A 20108-nucleotide genomic window follows, 5' to 3' on the forward strand; every position below is an offset into this window, starting at 1 on the left:
TTCCCATAGATAAGAATGATGTAATGTGACGTCATCAGAATCTCTCACCTCTCCAGTAAGCCGGAAGAGTATCTCTAGGGTGAGGTGTAATATCCTCTCCGCCATCTTGTCCCTGTCCATATCCAGCCTTGATGGGGCAATCAGGACAATTCTCTGATATAGAAGATCTCCACTGACAGGATCTGATATTGTAGGAACCTGAATGAGAAGATATAAACCGATGTTCTCCATGATCTATTATTACATGATGATGATTGAATGGTTCAAAATCTGGATTTTTAACTCCTTATATGCTGCAATCAATAGCGATTCTCACATGTAGCCGGTTACACAGAGCAGGTATCTCGCTATCTGGCATCGAGTGTTGTCATTGTACAGAGATATAATAATACCGCCATGTTGTATGATCGCACTAATGAGCGCTGCTAAAGGCAAATATCAGGTTTAGGAATGAGAAATCTCCCTCATTATAGGGAGGACAAACTCCCTGCACAATGTTGGTGAAATCCCCCCATAACGGCCTCATTATGCTCTACATCTGCTGTGCGGGGATTATCTCATGTCCCGGGTTCTACATAAAGTGTAATAGGAAGCGAGGATTTATTATTATTATTATTATTATTATTATTATCCCCAGTAATGGGGACTCTCCACATACCTCCTCCTGCAGAGCCGCACACTAGAGATATGGGAGATGCTAGACTGTATGGGCTCCTTCCAGGTAGAACGTCATTTCTGTCACGTGATAGGGGCGTGTTCAAAATGCAGCCGGATGTTTCCAGACGGTACATCTAAATCCCAGTGGCCAGAGAGGGGCGGGGCCTCTACCGACATTGCTCATACCAAGAAGATACATTATTCTTCTAAGTCCACGTGGGCACAGAGGTGATTATAATAGAAGCAAGGTCTGGGGGTGAGAGCTCCAGATGGGGGGCAGGGGGCGGAGCCTGCATGATTCTAGTGGAGGGGAGGAAACAGCCACGCCAAAACCAAGCCAGCCACGCCCACTAACCTGTCAGGAGCCCGTACATTCTAGTAAACATTATTTTTGGCTGCTCTGTGCTTACAGGACCTGTGATGATGTCACATGGAGGGGAGGAGTCAGGGGTCACATGATCAGCTCCTCAGCATATGCAGGACTCTGCTGTGCTGGGTGTCATGGTGTTAGATGAGGGGATGTTTATGTGTGGGGTCAGGAGGGGTTTACAGTGTGGATGTAGCAGAGCCGCGTGTCTACGAGGCGCACGGAGCGGAGCCGTGTGTGTACGAGGTGTACGGAGAAGATTAGTGTATGAACATCTAAGGAGCAAAGCTGTGTGTACAATGTATGTGAAGCAGAGCCATTTGTGTACAACACCTACGGAGCACAGCCGTGTGTGTAGTACGTTTATGTAGCGGAGCTGTGTATTTTTTATTGTTTCCCCCTTGTCACTCCCAGTTTTCTCCTCCCTCCCCCATTTCTCTCCCTGAGCTCAGTCCCGGGGTCTGTCTGTGTTATAGAGTTACTGGGTCTTCGCAGACGTTTCTCCCGTTCTCTTACTTCAGCTGCGGTCAGACAACCGCCAGGAGCGGCGGTGTCTGCTGCAGCTCCGGTCACCTCCATGCATCAGTATAGACACGCCCACCGGCTGCTGTGATTGGGTGCAGTGAGACAGCTGTCACTCAGCATGGGGGGGCGTGTCTGACTGCAACCAATCATAGGCGCCGGTGGGTGGGGAAAGCAAGGAATACGAGATTGATTAATGAGCGGCCGGCATATTCAAAGTAATTGTTGCCGCGTATTCTCTGCACAGCTGTTCCTCGCCGCGCTGGTGATTGGGGAGCGGTAAGTATGAGAGAGGGCTGCTCACTTCAGTCACTCGGGGGATTAGCGGTCACTGGTGAATCCTTCACAGGTGACCGCTAATCAGTACGCGACACACAGACAGAGCCGCGGCATGACAATGAAGTCGGGTGAAGTTCACCCGAGTTCATTCTCATCGCGCAACTCTGTCTGCTGTCAGCCGACATGTATCAACGACATTGTGCAACACACAAACGGACATCCCACACGGACATTCCACGTACACATACACGGGCATTTTAAACACAAACACGGACATTTTACACGTACACACGGCTCGCATACGCCATCACACGGATGCCATACGTACCGGAGAAACGCCCCTAAAAAACGGAACACGGACCCGAAAAACGGACCGTAAGACACGTACGTTTTTTTTTGTGGAAGTGTGCTTTAGGCCAAAGACAAAATCTCAGGTTTAGGAATGAGAAATAGCCCTCATTATAGGGAGGACAAACTCCCTGCACAATGTTGGTGAAATCCCCCCATAACGGCCTCATTATGACCAGATTCAAGTTAGTCTGCAGTTAGACGTTAGCTGTTAGATATTCATTCATCTATGCTGCACCAACTGTTTTAAAACCAACTGATCATACATAATTTTTATTTTGATCAAGGTACCCTGGACCCCAAGTGCTCAAAATCAATGTCTCAATGTCTTGAATAATATTTGCTAAAAAAATGATCAAGTCTATGTGTAGTTCAGAAGTTATTCATGGAAATCTCTGTTACATAATTCAATACGCGCATAACCAAACGCACTTAATCGTACATAAGTTTAATTTGAAAAGAGGTACCCTGGACCACAAGTCCTCAAAATGAACATCTTAATGTCCTGAATAATATTTGATAGAAAAATTATCACGTCTATGTGTAGTTTAGAAGTTATTCACGTAAATCTGTGTTATATAACGCTATACGCGCATAATCAAACATACTCAATCGTCCATACGATTAATTTGAAAAGAGGTACCCTGGACCACAAGTACCCAAAATGAACATCTCAATGTCCTGAATAATATTTGACCGAAAATTTATCAAGTCTATGTGTAGTTTAGAAGTTAATCACGTAAATGTGTGTTACATAATGCTATACGCGCATAATGAAACGTAATCAATCAGACATAAGTTTAATTTTAAAAGAGGTACCCTGGACCACAAGTACTCAAAATGAATATCTTATTGTCCTGAATAATATTTGCTAAAAAAATTATCACATCTATGTGTAGTTTAGAAGTTATTCACGTAAATCTGTGTTATATAATGCTATACACGCGCAGAATCAAACGTACTCAATCGTCCATACGTTTAATTTGAAAAGAGGTACCCTGGACCACAAGTCCTCAAAATGAACATCTTAATGTCCTTAATAATATTTGACCGAAAATGTATCAAGTCTATGTGTGGTTTAGAAGTTATTCACGTAAATCTGTGTTACATAACGCTATACGCGCATAATGAAACGTAAACAATCGTACATAAGTTTAATTTTAAAAGAGGTACCCTGGACCACAAGTACTCAAAATGAACATCTCAATGTCCTGAATAATACTTGATAGAAAAATTACAAAGTCTATGTGTAGTTTAGAAGTTATTCACGTAAATCTATGTTATATAATGCTATACGCGCAGAATCAAACGTACTCAATCGTCCATACGATTAATTTGAAAAGAGGTACCCTGGACCACAAGTACTCAAAATGAACATCTCAATGTCCTGAATAATATTTGCTAAAAATATAATCAAGTCTATGTGTAGTTCAGAAGTTATTCACGTAAATCTGTGTTACATAACGCTATACGCGCAGAATCAAACGTACTCAATCGTCCATACGTTTAATTTGAAAAGAGGTACCCTGGACCACAAGTACTCAAAATGAACATCTCAATGTCCTGAATAATATTTGACTGAAAATTTATCAAGTCTATGTGTAGTTTAGAAGTTATTCACGTAAATCTGTGTCACATAACTCTATACACGCATAATCAAACGTACTCAATCGTTCATACGATTAATTTGAAAAGAGGTACCCTGGACCACAAGTACTCAAAATTAACATCTTAATGTCCTGAATAATATTTGCTAAAAAAATTATCAAGTCTATGTGTAGTTTAGAAGTTATTCACGTAAATCTATGTTATATAATGCTATACGCGCATAATCAAACATACTCAATCGTTCATACGATTAATTTGAAAAGAGGTACCCTGGACCACAAGTACTCAAAATGAACATCTTAATGTCCTGAATAATATTTGCTAAAAAAATTATCAAGTCTATGTGTAGTTTAGAAGTTATTCACGTAAATCTGTGTCACATAACGCTATACGCGCAGAATCAAACGTACTCAATCGTTCATACGATTAATTTGAAAAGAGGTACCCTGGACCATAAGTACTCAAAATGAACATCTTAATGTCCTGAATAATATTTGCTAAAAAAATTATCAAGTCTATGTGTAGTTTAGAAGTTATTCACGTAAATCTGTGTCACATAACGCTATACGCGCAGAATCAAACGTACTCAATCGTCCATACGTTTAATTTGAAAAGAGGTACCCTGGACCACAAGTCCTCAAAATGAACATTTTAATGTCCTGAATAATATTTGACCGAAAATTTATCAAGTCTATGTGTAGTTTAGAAGTTATTCACGTAAATCTGTGTCACATAACGCTATACGCGCATAATCAAACGTACTCAATCGTCCATACGATTAATTTGAAAAGAGGTACACTGGACTACAAGTACTCAAAATGAACATCTCAATGTCCTGAATAAAATTTGCCAAAAATATAATCAAGTCTATGTGTAGTTCAGAAGTTATTCACGTAAATCTGTGTCACATAACGCTATACACGCAGAATCAAACGTACTCAATCGTCCATACGTTTAATTTGAAAAGAGGTACCCTGGACCACAAGTACTCAAAATGAACATCTCAATGACCTGAATAATATTTGACCGAAAATTTATCAAGTCTATGTGTAGTTTAGAAGTTATTCACGTAAATCTGTGTTACATAACGCTATACGCGCATAATCAAACGTAATCAATTAGACATAAGTTTAATTTTAAAAGAGGTACCCTGGACCACAAGTACTCAAAATGAACATCTCAATGTCATGAATAAAATTTGCCAAAAATATAATCAAGTCTATGTGTAGTTTAGAAGTTATTCACGTAAATCTGTGTTACATAACGCTATACGCGCATAATGAAACGTAAACAATCGTACATAAGTTTAATTTTAAAAGAGGTACCCTGGACTACAAGTACTCAAAATGAACATCTCAATGTCCTGAATAAAATTTGATAGAAAAATTATAAAGTCTATGTGTAGTTTAGAAGTTATTCACGTAAATCTATGTTATATTATGCTATACACGCATAATCAAACGTACTCAATCGTCCATACGATTAATTTGAAAAGAGGTACCCTGGACCACAAGTACTCAAAATGAACATCTCAATGTCCTGAATAATATTTGCTAAAAGAATTATCAAGTCTATGTGTAGTTTAGAAGTTATTCACGTAAATCTGTTACATAACGCTATACGCGCATAATGAAACGTAATCAATCGTACATAAGTTTAGATTGAAAAGAGTTACCCTGGACCACAAGTCCTCAAAATGAACATCTCAATGTCCTGAATACTATTTGATAGAAAAATTATCAAGTCTATGTGTAGTTTAGAAGTTATTCACGTGAATCTGTGTTATATAATGCTATACGCGCAGAATAAAACGTACTCAATCGTCCATACGTTTAATTTGAAAAGAGGTACCCTGGACCACAAGTGCTCAAAATGAACATCTCAATGTCCTGAATAATATTTGACCGAAAATTTATCAAGTCTATGTGTAGTTTAGAAGTTATTCACGTAAATCTGTGTTACATAACGCTATACGCGCATAATGAAACGTAATCAATCGTACATAAGTTTAATTTTAAAACAGGTACCCTGGACCACAAGTACTCAAAATGAACATCTCAATGTCCTGAATAAAATTTGCCAAAAATATAATCAAGTCTATGTGTAGTTCAGAAGTTATTCACGTAAATCTGTGTCACATAACTCTATACACGCGTAATCAAACGTACTCAATCGTCCATACGATTAATTTGAAAAGAGGTACCCTGGACCACAAGTACTCAAAATGAACATCTCAATGTCCTGAATAAAATTTGCCAAAAATATAATCAAGTTTATGTGTAGTTCAGAAGTTATTCACGTAAATCTGTGTCACATAACTCTATACACGCATAATCAAACGTACTCAATCGTCCATACGATTAATTTGAAAAGAGGTACCCTGGACCACAAGTACTCAAAATGAACATCTCAATGTCCTGAATAAAATTTGCCAAAAATATAATCAAGTCTATGTGTAGTTCAGAAGTTATTCACGTAAATCTGTGTCACATAACTCTATACACGCGTAATCAAACGTACTCAATCGTCCATACGATTAATTTGAAAAGAGGTACCCTGGACCACAAGTACTCAAAATGAACATCTTAATGTCCTGAATAATATTTGACCGAAAATTTATCAAGTCTATGTGTAGTTTAGAAGTTATTCACGTAAATCTGTGTCACATAACGCTATACGCGCATAATCAAACGTACTCAATCGTCCATACGATTAATTTGAAAAGAGGTACCCTGGACCCCAAGTACTCAAAATGAACATCTCAATGTCCTGAATAATATTTGCTAAAAATATAATCAAGTCTATGTGTAGTTCAGAAGTTATTCACGTAAATCTGTGTTACATAACGCTATACGCGCAGAATCAAACGTACTCAATCGTCCATACGTTTAATTTGAAAAGAGGTACCCTGGACCACAAGTACTCAAAATGAACATCTCAATGTCCTGAATAATATTTGACTGAAAATTTATCAAGTCTATGTGTAGTTTAGAAGTTATTCACGTAAATCTGTGTCACATAACTCTATACACGCATAATCAAACGTACTCAATCGTTCATACGATTAATTTGAAAAGAGGTACCCTGGACCACAAGTACTCAAAATGAACATCTTAATGTCCTGAATAATATTTGCTAAAAAAATTATCAAGTCTATGTGTAGTTTAGAAGTTATTCACGTAAATCTATGTTATATAATGCTATACGCGCATAATCAAACATACTCAATCGTTCATACGATTAATTTGAAAAGAGGTACCCTGGACCACAAGTACTCAAAATGAACATCTTAATGTCCTGAATAATATTTGCTAAAAAAATTATCAAGTCTATGTGTAGTTTAGAAGTTATTCACGTAAATCTGTCACATAACGCTATACGCGCAGAATCAAACGTACTCAATCGTTCATACGATTAATTTGAAAAGAGGTACCCTGGACCATAAGTACTCAAAATGAACATCTTAATGTCCTGAATAATATTTGCTAAAAAAATTATCAAGTCTATGTGTAGTTTAGAAGTTATTCACGTAAATCTGTGTCACATAACTCTATACACGCGTAATCAAACGTACTCAATCGTCCATACGATTAATTTGAAAAGAGGTACCCTGGACCACAAGTACTCAAAATGAACATCTTAATGTCCTGAATAATATTTGACCGAAAATTTATCAAGTCTATGTGTAGTTTAGAAGTTATTCACGTAAATCTGTGTCACATAACGCTATACGCGCATAATCAAACGTACTCAATCGTCCATACGATTAATTTGAAAAGAGGTACCCTGGACCCCAAGTACTCAAAATGAACATCTCAATGTCCTGAATAATATTTGCTAAAAAAATTATCAAGTCTATGTGTAGTTTAAAAGTTATTCACGTAAATCTGTGTCACATAACGCTATACGCGCAGAATCAAACGTAAACAATCGTACATAGGTTTAATTTGAAAAGAGGTACCCTGGACCCCAAGTGCTCAAAATGAGCATCTATTTAGTTTTTTCAGTTTTTTATGCATTTATCCATAAAAATAACACATCACAATAATAAAATACAATGCACTGATGTGCCCTAATATAAATACACTCAAATTCAGGTGTGAAAAATATAAAACTGGCAAAAAAATGGGCATCAAAGTGGGCACCAAAGTATGTTAGTGAAAGGGTTAAATTGTTTTGGGCCACTGATCTAACACCACAAGTGCATATCTAGTGATGCCCCTAATCAAACTCAAGTGACTCCAGCCTGGCCCAAAGGGGTTCTGGGCATCAAAACTGGCATCAAACTGGGCACACAACCAATTTTCACAGATTTGAATAAGTAACTGGTGTTTTTGAGGGGTTAAATGGCTTTGGGCCACTAATCTCACACCACACTTACATACCTAGTGATGCCACACATCAAATTCAGATCACTCCAGCCTGGCCCAAACAGGTTCTGGGCATCAGAACTGGCATTAAAGTGGGCAAATGGCCAATTTTCACAGATTTGAATAAGTAACTGGTGTTTTTGAGGGGTTAAATGGCTTTGGGCCACTGATATCACACCACACTTACATACCTAGTGATGCCACACATCAAATTCAGTTCACTCCAGCCTGGCCCAAACAGATTCTGGGCATCAGAACTGGCATCAAAGTGGGCAAATGGTCAGTTTTCACAGATTTGAATAAGTAACTGATGTTTTTGAGGGGATAAATGACTTTGGGCCACTGATCTCACAACACATTTACATACCTAGTGATGCCACACATCAAATTCAGATCACTATAGTCTGTTTGGGCCAGGCTGGAGTGATCTGATATTGATGTGTGGCATCACTAGGTATGTGAATGTGTTGTGAGATCAGTGGCCCAAAGCCATTTAACCCCTCAAAAACACCAGTCACTTATTCAAATCTGTGAAAACTGGCCATTTGCCCACTTTGATGCCAGTTCTGATGCCCAGAACCTGTTTGGGCCAGGCTGGGATGATCTGAATTTGATGTGTGGTACCACTAGGTATGTGAATGTGTTGTGAGATCAGTTGCCCAAAGCCATTTAACCCCTCAAAAACACCAGTTACTTATTCAAATCTGTGAAAATTGGCTGTGTGCCCACTTTGATGCCAGTTCTGATGCCCAGAACCTGTTTGGGCCAGGCTGGAGTGATCTGAATTTGATGTGTGGCATCACTAGGTATGTAAATGTGGTGTGAGATCAGTGCCCCAAAGCCATTTAACCCCTCAAAAACATCAGTTACTTATTCAAATCTGTGAAAACTGGCCATTTGCCCACTTTGATGCCAGTTCTGATGCCCAGAACCTGTTTCGGCCAGGCTGGGATGATCTGAATTTGATGTGTGGTACCACTAGGTATGTGAATGTGTTGTGAGATCAATTGCCCAAAGCCATTTAACCCCTCAAAAACACCAGTTACTTACTCAAATCTTTGAAAAGTGGGTTTTGCCCACTTTGATGCCAGTTCTGATGCCCAGAACCTGTTTGGGCCAGGCTGGAGTGATCTGAATTTGATGTGTGGCATCACTAGGTATGTAAATGTGTTGTGAGATCAGTGGCCCAAAGCCATTTAACCCCTCAAAAACACTAGTTACTTACTCAAATCTGTGAAAATTGGCTGTGTGCCCACTTTGATGCCAGTTCTGATGCCCAGAACCTGTTTGGGCCAGGCTGGAGTGATCTGAATTTGATGTGTGGCATCACTAGGTATGTAAATGTGTTGTGAAATCAGTGGCCCAAAGCCATTTAACCCCTCAAAAACACCAGTTACTTATTCAAATCTGTGAAAATTGGCTGCGTGCCCACTTTGATGCCAGTTCTGATGCCCAGAACCTGTTTGGGTCAGGCTTGAGTGATCTGAATTTGATGTGTGGCATCACTAGGTATGTAAATGTTGTGTGAGATCAGTGGCCCAAAGCCATTTAATCCCTCAAAAACACCAGTTACTTATTCAAATCTGTGAAAATTGGGTGTGTGCCCACTTTGATGCCAGTTCTGATGCCCAGATCCTGTTTGGGCCAGGCTGGAGTGATCTGAATTTGATGTGTGGCATCACTAGGTATGTAAATGTGGTGTGAGATCAGTGGCCCAAAGTCATTTAACCCCTCAAAAACACCAGTTACTTATTCAAATCTGTGAAAACTGGGGTTTTGCCCACTTTGATGCCAGTTCTGATGCCCAGAACCTGTTTGGGCAAGGCTGGAGTGATCTGAATTTGATGTGTGGCATCAGTAGGTATGTAAATATGGTGTGAGATCAGTGGCCCAAAGCCATTTAACCCCTCAAAAACATCAGTTACTCATTCAAATCTGTGAAAACTGGGTTTTTGCCCACTTTGATGCCAGTTCTGATGCCCAGAACCTGTTTGGGCCAGGCTGGAGTGATCTGAATTTGATGTGTGGCATCACTAGGTATGTAAATGACGTGTGAGATCAGTGGCCCAAAGCCATTTAACCCCTCAAAAACATCAGTTACTTATTCAAATCTGTGAAAACTGGGGTTTTGCCCACTTTGATGCCAGTTCTGATGCCCAGAACCTGTTTGGGCCAGGCTGGAGTGATCTGAATTTGATGTGTGGCATCACTAGGTATGTAAATGTGGTGTGAGATCAGTGGCCCAAAGCCATTTAACCCCTCAAAAACACCAGTTACTTATTCAAATCTGTGAAAATTGGCTGTTTGCCCACTTTGATGCCAGTTCTGATGCCCAGAACCTGTTTGGGCCAGGCTGGAGTCACTTGAGTTTGATTAGAGGCATCACTAGATAGGCAATTCTGGTGTTAGATCAGTGGCTCAAAGCCATTTAACCCTTTCACTAACATACTTTGGTGCCCACTTTGATGCCCATTTTTTTGCCAGTTTTATAACTTTTGCAGCCTATTTTGAGTGTATTTATATTAGGGCACATCAGTGCATTGTATTTTATTATTGTCATGTGTTATTTTTGTTGTTAAATGCATAAAAAACTGAAAAAAAAAATTGCCGAATAAGAAACTGACGAATAAGAAACCAACTTCAGCCCCGAATAAGAAACTGACGAATAAGAAACCAACTTCAGCATCGTGCATAATGAAACGTACTCAATCGTACATAAGTTTAATTTTCAAAGAGGTACCCTGGACCACAAGTGCTCAAAATGAACATCTCAATGTCCTGAATAATATTAGACAAAAAAATTATTAAGTCTATGCGTGGTTCAGAAGTTATTCACATAAATCTGTGTTACATAACGCTAGACACGCGCATAATGAAACGTACTCAATCGTCCATAAGTTTAATTTTAAAAGAGGTACCCTGGACCACAAGTACTCAAAAAGAACATCTCAATGTCCTGAATAATATTTCATAGAAAAATAATCAAGTCTATGTGTAGTTTAGAAGTTATTCACGTAAATCTGTGTTACATAACGCTATACATGCGTAATCAAACGTACTCAATCGTCCATACGATTAATTTGAAAAGAGGTACCCTGGACCACAAGTACTCAAAATGAACATCTCAATGTCCTGAATAATGTTTGACCGAAAATTTATCAAGTCTATGTGTAGTTCAGAAGTTATTCACGTAAATCTGTGTTACATAACGCTATACACGCATAATCTTCTTCGGTTGGCAATGAACAAGGAATGTATGTCGATTACTGTGGAATGAACATTTATCCTATATAAAGTTATGTATTTTATTTCTTGTATTTGTTATGCGGGGAATAAACTTGAAGTATTATTAATATTATTATTATTATTAGGTGCTTTACATGTTAAAGGGGTGTACATAATAGTATCTACAAAGTATTTGTAATCATTTTTACATTTACGTTATATTGTGTACTTACCAATCTCTTTGTGAAAGTCTGTCAGTAGAGATAGACGGCAAAAACTAACGATTAGTCTGTAACACAGGGAACAGCGAAAGGAATAAATCAGGGGATTCTACTCAGTAATCCGACATCAATGAAATTACGACACTGGTCGTCCTTAGAACCGCTCTCCAAGTCCAGCAGAGGCAAGACAACACAATACCACATGGAAAAGGGTCCACATTCTCCAACAACCCAAGTAGTGGCTGATCTGAACGCTTCCAAGACACAGCAATAACATCCCCTATAAATTTGTATTTTTGTTTCTTCCTGCTTCTAGGGGTCAGACACCTTGTTGGGTAGATAACATTACACTCCACCTCTTTACACAATTATATCATTCAATTCAAAGTGTGGACAACTCCATAATGTCTGTAACATTGTGTAACATGAAGCCTCCTTCAGAGAGAGGAACAAAGGCCACACTCCCCCACTAGATAGGGCAGAGAATGCTAATTGTATTAATGGCTAGAGACCTAGGGGTGCATCACACATAGCGAGATCGCTATTGAGATCGCTGCTGAGTCACGGTTTTTGTGACGCAGCAATGACCTCAGTCATTAGCGATCTCACTGTGTGGGACACTGAGCAGCGATCTGGCCCTTCTGTGAGATCGCTGCTCGTTACACACAGTGCTGGTTCGTTTTTTGGTCTTTGCTTTCCCGCTGTGAAGCACACATTGCTGTGTGTGACAGCGAGAGAGCAAAGATCTGAATGTGCATGGAGCAGGGAGCCAGCGTCTGTAAGCTGTGGTAAGCTGTAACTAAGGTAAATATCGGGTAACCAAGGAAGCCCTTTCTTTGGTTACCCGATATTTACCTTAGTTACTAGCGTCCGCCGCTCCCACGCTGCCAGTGCCGGGTCCCTGCTCCCTGCACATGTAGCCGTAGTACACATCGGGCAATTAACCCGATGTGTACTCTAGCTTGGAGTGCAGGGAGCCAACGCTAAACTGTGTGCGTTGGTAACCAAGGTAAATATCGGGTAACAAGCGCTTGGTTACCCGATGTTTACCGTGGTTACCATTGTCCGCAGCTTCCAGATGCCGGCTCCCTGCAAGTGCAGCATCGCTTCCACTCGTCGCTGCTGGTTGGGGGCTGGTCACTGGTCGCTGGTGAGATCTGCCTGATTGACAGCTCACCAGCGACCATGTAGCGAAGCAGCAGCGATCCTGACCAGGTCAGATCGCTGGTGGGATCGCTGCTGCGTTGCTAAAGTGTGACGGTACCCCTAATTATATTATGTCCATAATAATAGATCAAATCATCAAAAAATGTTCAACTGCTACTGTGAAAAATCCATATGTCCTAAACTAAATGTAGAGCAGATTCCAACTCTGAAGTCAGAATTGTTGTAACACATCAGTAAATTTTGTTCTGCATAAGTTTGACCAAATGAATCAAGCACTTGGAGAGCCATGGACTATTCTGTTCAGAACGAGTTTTTCACCAAAAATTATCTGATAAAAAAAATGTATATGCAAATGTAATGTAATAACAGAATTTCAAAAAGTCTCGTATTCCATTTCAAAAGTTTTACTTCAGCATGGTCCAGTACTGTTCTAAGCGCTTCATGTATCTGGTTTTGCACTTGGAAGTATCATATCTGCCAGTTGCAAAAACCAGCTCTAGTTCCCCGTCATATTGGGATTCCAGCAGCCTTGGTATCTGATCTCCAGTTACGTCTCCCAAATTGGATGGAAGAAGTCAAGATGGAACAGTAAAAAATACATTTCCAATGACATTTGGCAGCCATGTTGCTCATCTGCTTTAAGCATGTTGTCTATTTCTTCAGCTCGTCTGTTCCAAAGTCAGTTCTGTACAGTGAGCACAAATGCTCCAAGCTGTTGAGTTTTGTTCGGACTGGGTCATCATGCATTAGTTTGTTGATTTCGCTGCCAATCTCGACCTTTATTTTAGCCTCAGTTTTCAGTTCTTCAAACATAATGGAAACCATTTTTATAATGATCAATTGCAACTACAACATTTTTTGTTAAACCAAGTTTAGTGTGAAGCCATGGAAGGCTAAATTTTTCTTTTGTTTATTAAACAACAAAGATATAACAGGTACGATATATAGACATATACAGTGTGTCCACCCATATCCTATCCACCGCCATTAACTTGAGAACGGCGGCAGCTATAGGCATAGAAATGGTGTCTAGGTATAGTAAAGTTGCCATGCGCTACGCAATGAAACCACCTATAGAGCACCTGGTGGAAAATAATGGAGTTAGCATTGTTATCTCAAACGGAATGAGATAGAGAAAAAAAGTGATTTACAAAGTTGTAGGGCATCATCAATTCAATACGAATCGACACCTTCCATGCAGAAATGCTATGATATGAAACCCATAACCCCCCCAAAACATTGAATGCTGGTCACGCATATGGCGCTCATTTAACTTTGATGCTCAAAGTGGCCCCCGTCAGCTGCAATGCACATCTGGACTCTGGACAGCATACTGTATCTTGCTGCACCTTGTGCAATATAGTAGGTGACACGTTTGCACAAGTATCTGTGATACGTGGTCGTAGCTCCTGCAATGTTGGTGGAGGGGTCGCATACACGTGCTGTTTGATGTGACCTCACAGAAAGAAGTCCAATTGGGTCAGGTCAGGTGAGCGTGGAAGCCACTCCACGCAGCCACAATACCCAATGACTTGTAGTCAAATTTTAAAATAGTACAGTTTGGAATTTTAGTCCAGTGCACATTTTATAATACATGCCATTTTGAGTTGAGCTGGCTTTATTGTTTTTTCTTCATATAAGTTTCCTACCCATAAAAAAGCCAGAACGTTTTGTGAACAGGTTCTCTCATCCAAGACTCCAAATAGACAACAGCGGATCGAGAGGTATAGGGACAGAGGCCAGGGAGAACAGGATCAATACCACCTCACGCCAAAAGGAGGCAATTACCAGGCATCCCCAGATCATATGGACAGAGTCTGCGTCCTCCAACTGGCACCGCAAGAATTTCAACGTCACCTAGTGATGCAGCCTAAATAATCATAGTGGGGTTAAATATGCTTGGTGCACTATATATATTTCAGTCATTTTAGTGTTAATTGAGGGGGGAGACCTTAGGCTAGGATCACATTTCCGTCAATTTGTATCAGTCACAATCTGCAGCTCTGGTAAACAACGGAATCCGTTTGGCGGATTCCGTTGTTCACATAGACTTGTATGAGCGGCGCATTGTGACTGATTACCTTGCGTTGCATCCTCTGCCCGACTTATCAGTCGTGGAACGACTGACCGTGGTGCGGAAAAAACGCAGTATGCAACGTTTTTTGAGCAGCACAATCCGTAGGATTTCGCCGTGCATGCTCTCTCTGGCTCCCTGCACACGTAACCAGGGTAAACATCGGGTACTAAGTAAAGCGCTTTGCTTAGTTATCCGATATTTACCCTGGCTACGAGTGCAAGGAGCACACACGCGCGCACATACACACACACACTCACACTCAACTGTCCCCAGCCATGCAGTCCCCGGCACTGACGTCCTCAGCGCCCTGGTCCCGCTCAGCTACACCCACCCCGCACTCCGCCCCCCGCACACATTCTCAGCGGCGGAGCGATCAGCTGATCACCCGGCGGCCGTCTCCTGTGAGCGATCAGCAGATCACCCGGCGGCCAGCTGATGTGAGCGATCAGCTGATCACCCGCTGGCTGGCTGCTGAGCGATCAGCTGACCACCCGCGGCCGGCTGCTGTGAGCCATCAGCTGATCACCCGGCGGCTGGCTGCTGTGAGCGATCAGCTGATCACCTGGTGGCCGGCGGCTGGGAACGATCAGCTGATCGCTCTCATTAGCCGGCCGCATGGAGATCATCTGTTCGCTCTCAAAAGCCGGCCGGCTATTGTGAACGATCAGCTCTTTTACAACGGAGTCCGACAGTGAATTCTCATTCTTGTCATCCGTTGTACAACGAATCACTCACGTGCATCAAGCAATGCATAAGACTGATGCAAAACAATGGAAATGTGAACCTAGCCTTAGGCTACTTTCACACATCCGGCTTGAGCTCTGCGGCTCAATCCGGCTGTGCAAGCTATGCAACGGATGCGGTGAAAACACCGCATCCTTTGCATAAGTTTTTCCTTTGCGGCCAGTCCGGTTTTTGCCGCTTGCGGCATGCCACTGAGCATGCGCAGTGGCAAAAACCGCATGCGGCGGCCGGATGCGGTTATTGCCGCATCGCGCCGCATCCGGCCGCCATAGGCATGCATTGAAAAATGCGCCGCATCGGCCGAATGCGGCGCGATGCGGTTTTTATTGCCGCACGAAAAAACGTGCCAGGCAACGTTCCATCCGGCCGACACATCGGCTAAATCTGCCGCATGCGGCAAAAACCGGACGGAACGCAAGGCCATGCGGCACAATGCGGCACTAATTAAAGTCTATGCAGGAAAATCACAACCGGCAGCCAAAAAAAAACGGTTGCGATTTTCCTGCAAAGTGCCGGATTGTGCCGCATAGCAAAAACCGGAGGTGTGAAAGCAGCCTTAGTTGGTGATTCCAAAACCTCCTTCCAGTCCTCCTCTTGCATATTTGGAACTAACAATTCTCAAGTTTTTTTTAAATGCTAAAGGCTGAGATTTGTTCCCCACGGACAACAAGTACGTGTACATAGAGTAAAATTAGCCCTTTGGCCCTTGAGATCAAAGTATCCCTATCAAAGGAAAGGAACAAGGAATGTATAGTTCAGCTCACCTTCAGTAGTCCAGTTTAATTCTGCTACTGCTCAGACTTGCAGACGCTGTGCCTGAATCAAATGAATGAAGAACACATTGTTTTTGTCCAGCTGTGTTAATATTTTTCTATCTGTGGAGTGTTTTTATATCTGACCACTGATGTATTTTTATGGAACACCTTGTGTGGAATAAATATTTGGAAATTTACCTGGCTGAATTTTATAAAAGGAAAGGAGGATATTAAAACAGCCCCCGGTGTTTTTTGCATGTCATGTATCTCTGTTTTGAGCTCCCAGTATAAAAAAAAATAAATAAATGACACCTATCAAAATTAAATTTGGATTGCATCTGGTCAAAGGACAACAAGACATTTTGTTCGTATATATCATTAAGAGCGAAAGCACCGTGCCAGCTTCAGAATGTGGAAGATGAGTGGTCAGACAGTGTGGGCAGATATACATTTTGACATAGGGGTATTTCAGCAATGGTGTCTGAGAAGTGAACGACCCTCTTCGCCTGCCTCCAACCTGCTGCGACAATCTAAGGAGGGGCAGAGGTTTTTGTGTGCCTAGCCTATCTGTTTCCAGGAAACAGAGTAAACAATTTGTCCCTGCTGCATAAGCTAAGTGGCTCACAGAGTTGGCAAGTAAGAACTGGGCATCCAAAACAATGTTGCCTTTAGGTGACCAGCTAAATAATGAAAGAAGAAATCTGGTACCGCTGCCCCCCCAGTTGTTTGGACCTATGAAATGTAGTCAGTTTTAATTTAGGCCTTGCATTGGCCCACACAAACCCAGATATTAACGTATTTAGGGATGAAAAGAAGAATTTAGGAACTGGATCAGGGTTGTGTTGAAGTAAATAGCTAAATTTAGGAAGCAATATCATCGTTATTAAATTAATACGCGCTGGAACCGATAGAGGTAGCTTGATCCACAGTTGAAATTTAGACTTTGCCAGTTCTAATAGAGGGAATATATTGGATGGGCGGTCTTGTTTACCATCTTTTTGTATGATAATTCCCAAGTATTAAAAATTAGAAACCAAATGCAGTGGGGATAGGGTCTCTATATGGGATGCAAGACCATGGGAAAGGGACATCACATTTGGTTTCTTCCACTTTATGCCTAATCCAGAATATTTAGTAAAATCATCTATGATGTTGAGAACCCGAGTTAATGACAGCCCCACATCAGCCATAAATATAATCATGTCATCTGTGTACAGGCCTATAGTATCCACCCAGTCTGCAATATGAATGCCTTTTATCAATCTATCAGAACAAATCTTTTTCACTAAAACTGGCCAGGGCAAAAATAAGAGCTGGAGACAAAAGGCACCCTTGCCAAGTCCCTCTTTCCAACAAGAAAAGTTCAGATTAGATTCCATTAACCACCATTCTGGCCCTAGGAGCCCGATATATGAATTTGGATCCAAGCGCAGAATCTGGGACCAAATCAAAAGTTTTGAAGACATGCCATCTGGAAGTTTCATTCCAGAAAATCAAATGCCTTGGCCACGTCCAGCGAGGCTAAGGCCCATTTATTGTCATAAAGCGCATGGCTCGAAACGTGTCTGATGTGCGGTATAAACATTGGAATTTTTTCTAGACCTCGATATGGTATATTTTTGTACATGGACAATATGAACTTTTGTTTTTAAAAATGAATCATTAAAAGTTGGATTTTATTTACAAGCTAGATGTATCATTCCTTTGTTACATGAGATGTGCGGCACACAATCTACACCTCAAGGGGAAAAAATGCATTAAAAAAACATGAGGTTTTGATGCAATAGTGATGCGATTTCTATTTTCGATGAGGTGTAGATGTGGTGCTGGAATATGGTGTAACTATCACCCCCAAATCTGCATCTCTTGGCAAAAAAAAACAAAAACACAAACGGTTTTCACGCCTTTTTTGTGTGGTTTTCTGCCAGGTAGTGGCAGTTTGGTGCTGAAATCTAGATGCTGGATAGCTTTGAAAGATATAGAATAAACCACATGTTCTCCACTCATGTGTCCTCAAATTCATCCTCACAGATGATTTTTTTATAGCAGCGTAGAACAAACACTTTTTTCATTCGTCTGATCCCTGCACTTAGATGTGTGTGTACAGCCGCTGATTATACGTCTCTTTCGGTGTTGCGCTCATGTGACGCCCTGGCAAAACCAGGTAGTCACACAATAGGCCCCCACATAACACCTTCCCTCACCTAGGTGTGAGGAAAGAGTTAACCTTTTTCACTGACTTAGAAAAATAATAGAAATTCATTCTCCCTGGCAAGACCAAACCAGACTTATTTACGTAATAAACTATGAGACCAACCTCAAGGACGCAGAATGTTTTGACTTAGAGACGACTGAAAAACATCTTGTTATGGAAGAAGAAATATTATAGATTATTATGGGAATATAAGTCATTATGTTAATTTCTCTTGCTGTGAATATGTAATTCAAGCCTTTAATGAATATGTATATTGCATAGTTACGCCCTAATCAACTTTGTATAACCTTGTAATGTAAACAAAATAATACACTTTCTATTCAGAGCCACACATCTCCAGTCTTATGTGTATAACAGCGTCTGCTTGTTTTCATTGCGACGGAATAGCAGGGGGGGGACACCGGTACCCTCTCTGCATTCGGACATCGCTGGCAACAGCTGAGACCGTTAGGTCAACCTAACATAGGTCACATACAGCTGACCTGAAACCCTAGTCACCCCCCGCAGGCACATCAGTGGGCGGGACCAGGCGGTTAGGAAATGCCCACCTAGGGGTCTAGACAGCCCGGGGCGGGAAAACAGTCAGTTAAGCAAACAGCAGTTTGAAGTTGTAGTTCAAGTTGAGAGGAGTAGAGGCTGGAGCTAGGTGTAGCTCCAGCGGAGGAGCAGTTCAAGTTGAACGGTGCCAGGGTCGGAGACCTGGTACCTTGGCTAGGTGGCAGACGGTAGTCTCCATCAGCAGAAGACGGGAAGATGGCTTGGCAGATCCGAGGAGGACCAGGACAGGGTTGGAGCTCGCCGGTACCGACACCGGAGACCGGACCAGAAAGCATGCACAGAGGGGGTACTCGGACCCTGAAGCCAGGACCGGAAACAACGGCCTAGCTAATCAACTGATTGAGGGCAGGATTACAGGTCCTGTCCCAACCAAAGTCCCAAAAGCAGACAACCACCCACAGAGAGGGATAGGGCAACCGCCAGGGCCCATAGATCCCATGGGTCAGCGTCAGCGGGCACGGCTCCTCAGGCACACAGAAAGCCAGGAGCGGACTCCCGTGTTCCCTACCAGGAAGTCTAAACACACAACCATAACTAGTGCAGAGGAACAGATGGCAATCACCAGCCCAGGTGGGGGACCAGAGTACAACCGGCCGCGGCGGCCAGCCACCAGCACCTTGGTTTACCAAAAGAGTTGTGTGATTCATTTACTTGTGAGTAACCAAACATCCCCTGGTATGTCCGGGCGCGCAAGCCCCTGCCATGGCCATACCCTGCACAGAGACACTGGGCCCCGGGGCAACCATCCCTACCCACGGAGAGGTTAACATCCGGCTGCCATTACATATCCCCCGGGTATCCCACAACAGCAGTGGTGGTGTCCCACTTCACCACACACCGTGGGTGGCGTCACGAACCGAATACGGTCAAGGCCGTACAACTACGTCCCCCTTTTCATTCGGCATGTCCGCGTGACCCCCGGGTCCTGAGGATCCCTCGAGCCACACAGCATGTCTGGATCCGAGAAGCCCGGCTGCTGCGGGCGTGGGGGCGGC

At 42.0% G+C, this 20108-nt stretch overlaps 1 protein-coding gene across 1 annotated transcript in view; it reads right to left on the bottom strand.

The window, feature by feature from the left end:
* The window catches only part of LOC142312920 (uncharacterized), a 183777-nt gene that overhangs the window by 49561 nt on the left and 114108 nt on the right, over positions 1-20108 (bottom strand). The window contains exon 8 of the mRNA XM_075351909.1: positions 49-234. Coding sequence (XP_075208024.1) covers positions 49-234 — 186 coding nt within the window. The remainder of the gene's footprint in view (positions 1-48; positions 235-20108) is intronic.

The sequence above is a fragment of the Anomaloglossus baeobatrachus genome, chromosome 5 (genome assembly GCF_048569485.1).
Source record: "Anomaloglossus baeobatrachus isolate aAnoBae1 chromosome 5, aAnoBae1.hap1, whole genome shotgun sequence".
Taxonomy (NCBI): Eukaryota; Metazoa; Chordata; class Amphibia; order Anura; family Aromobatidae; genus Anomaloglossus; species Anomaloglossus baeobatrachus.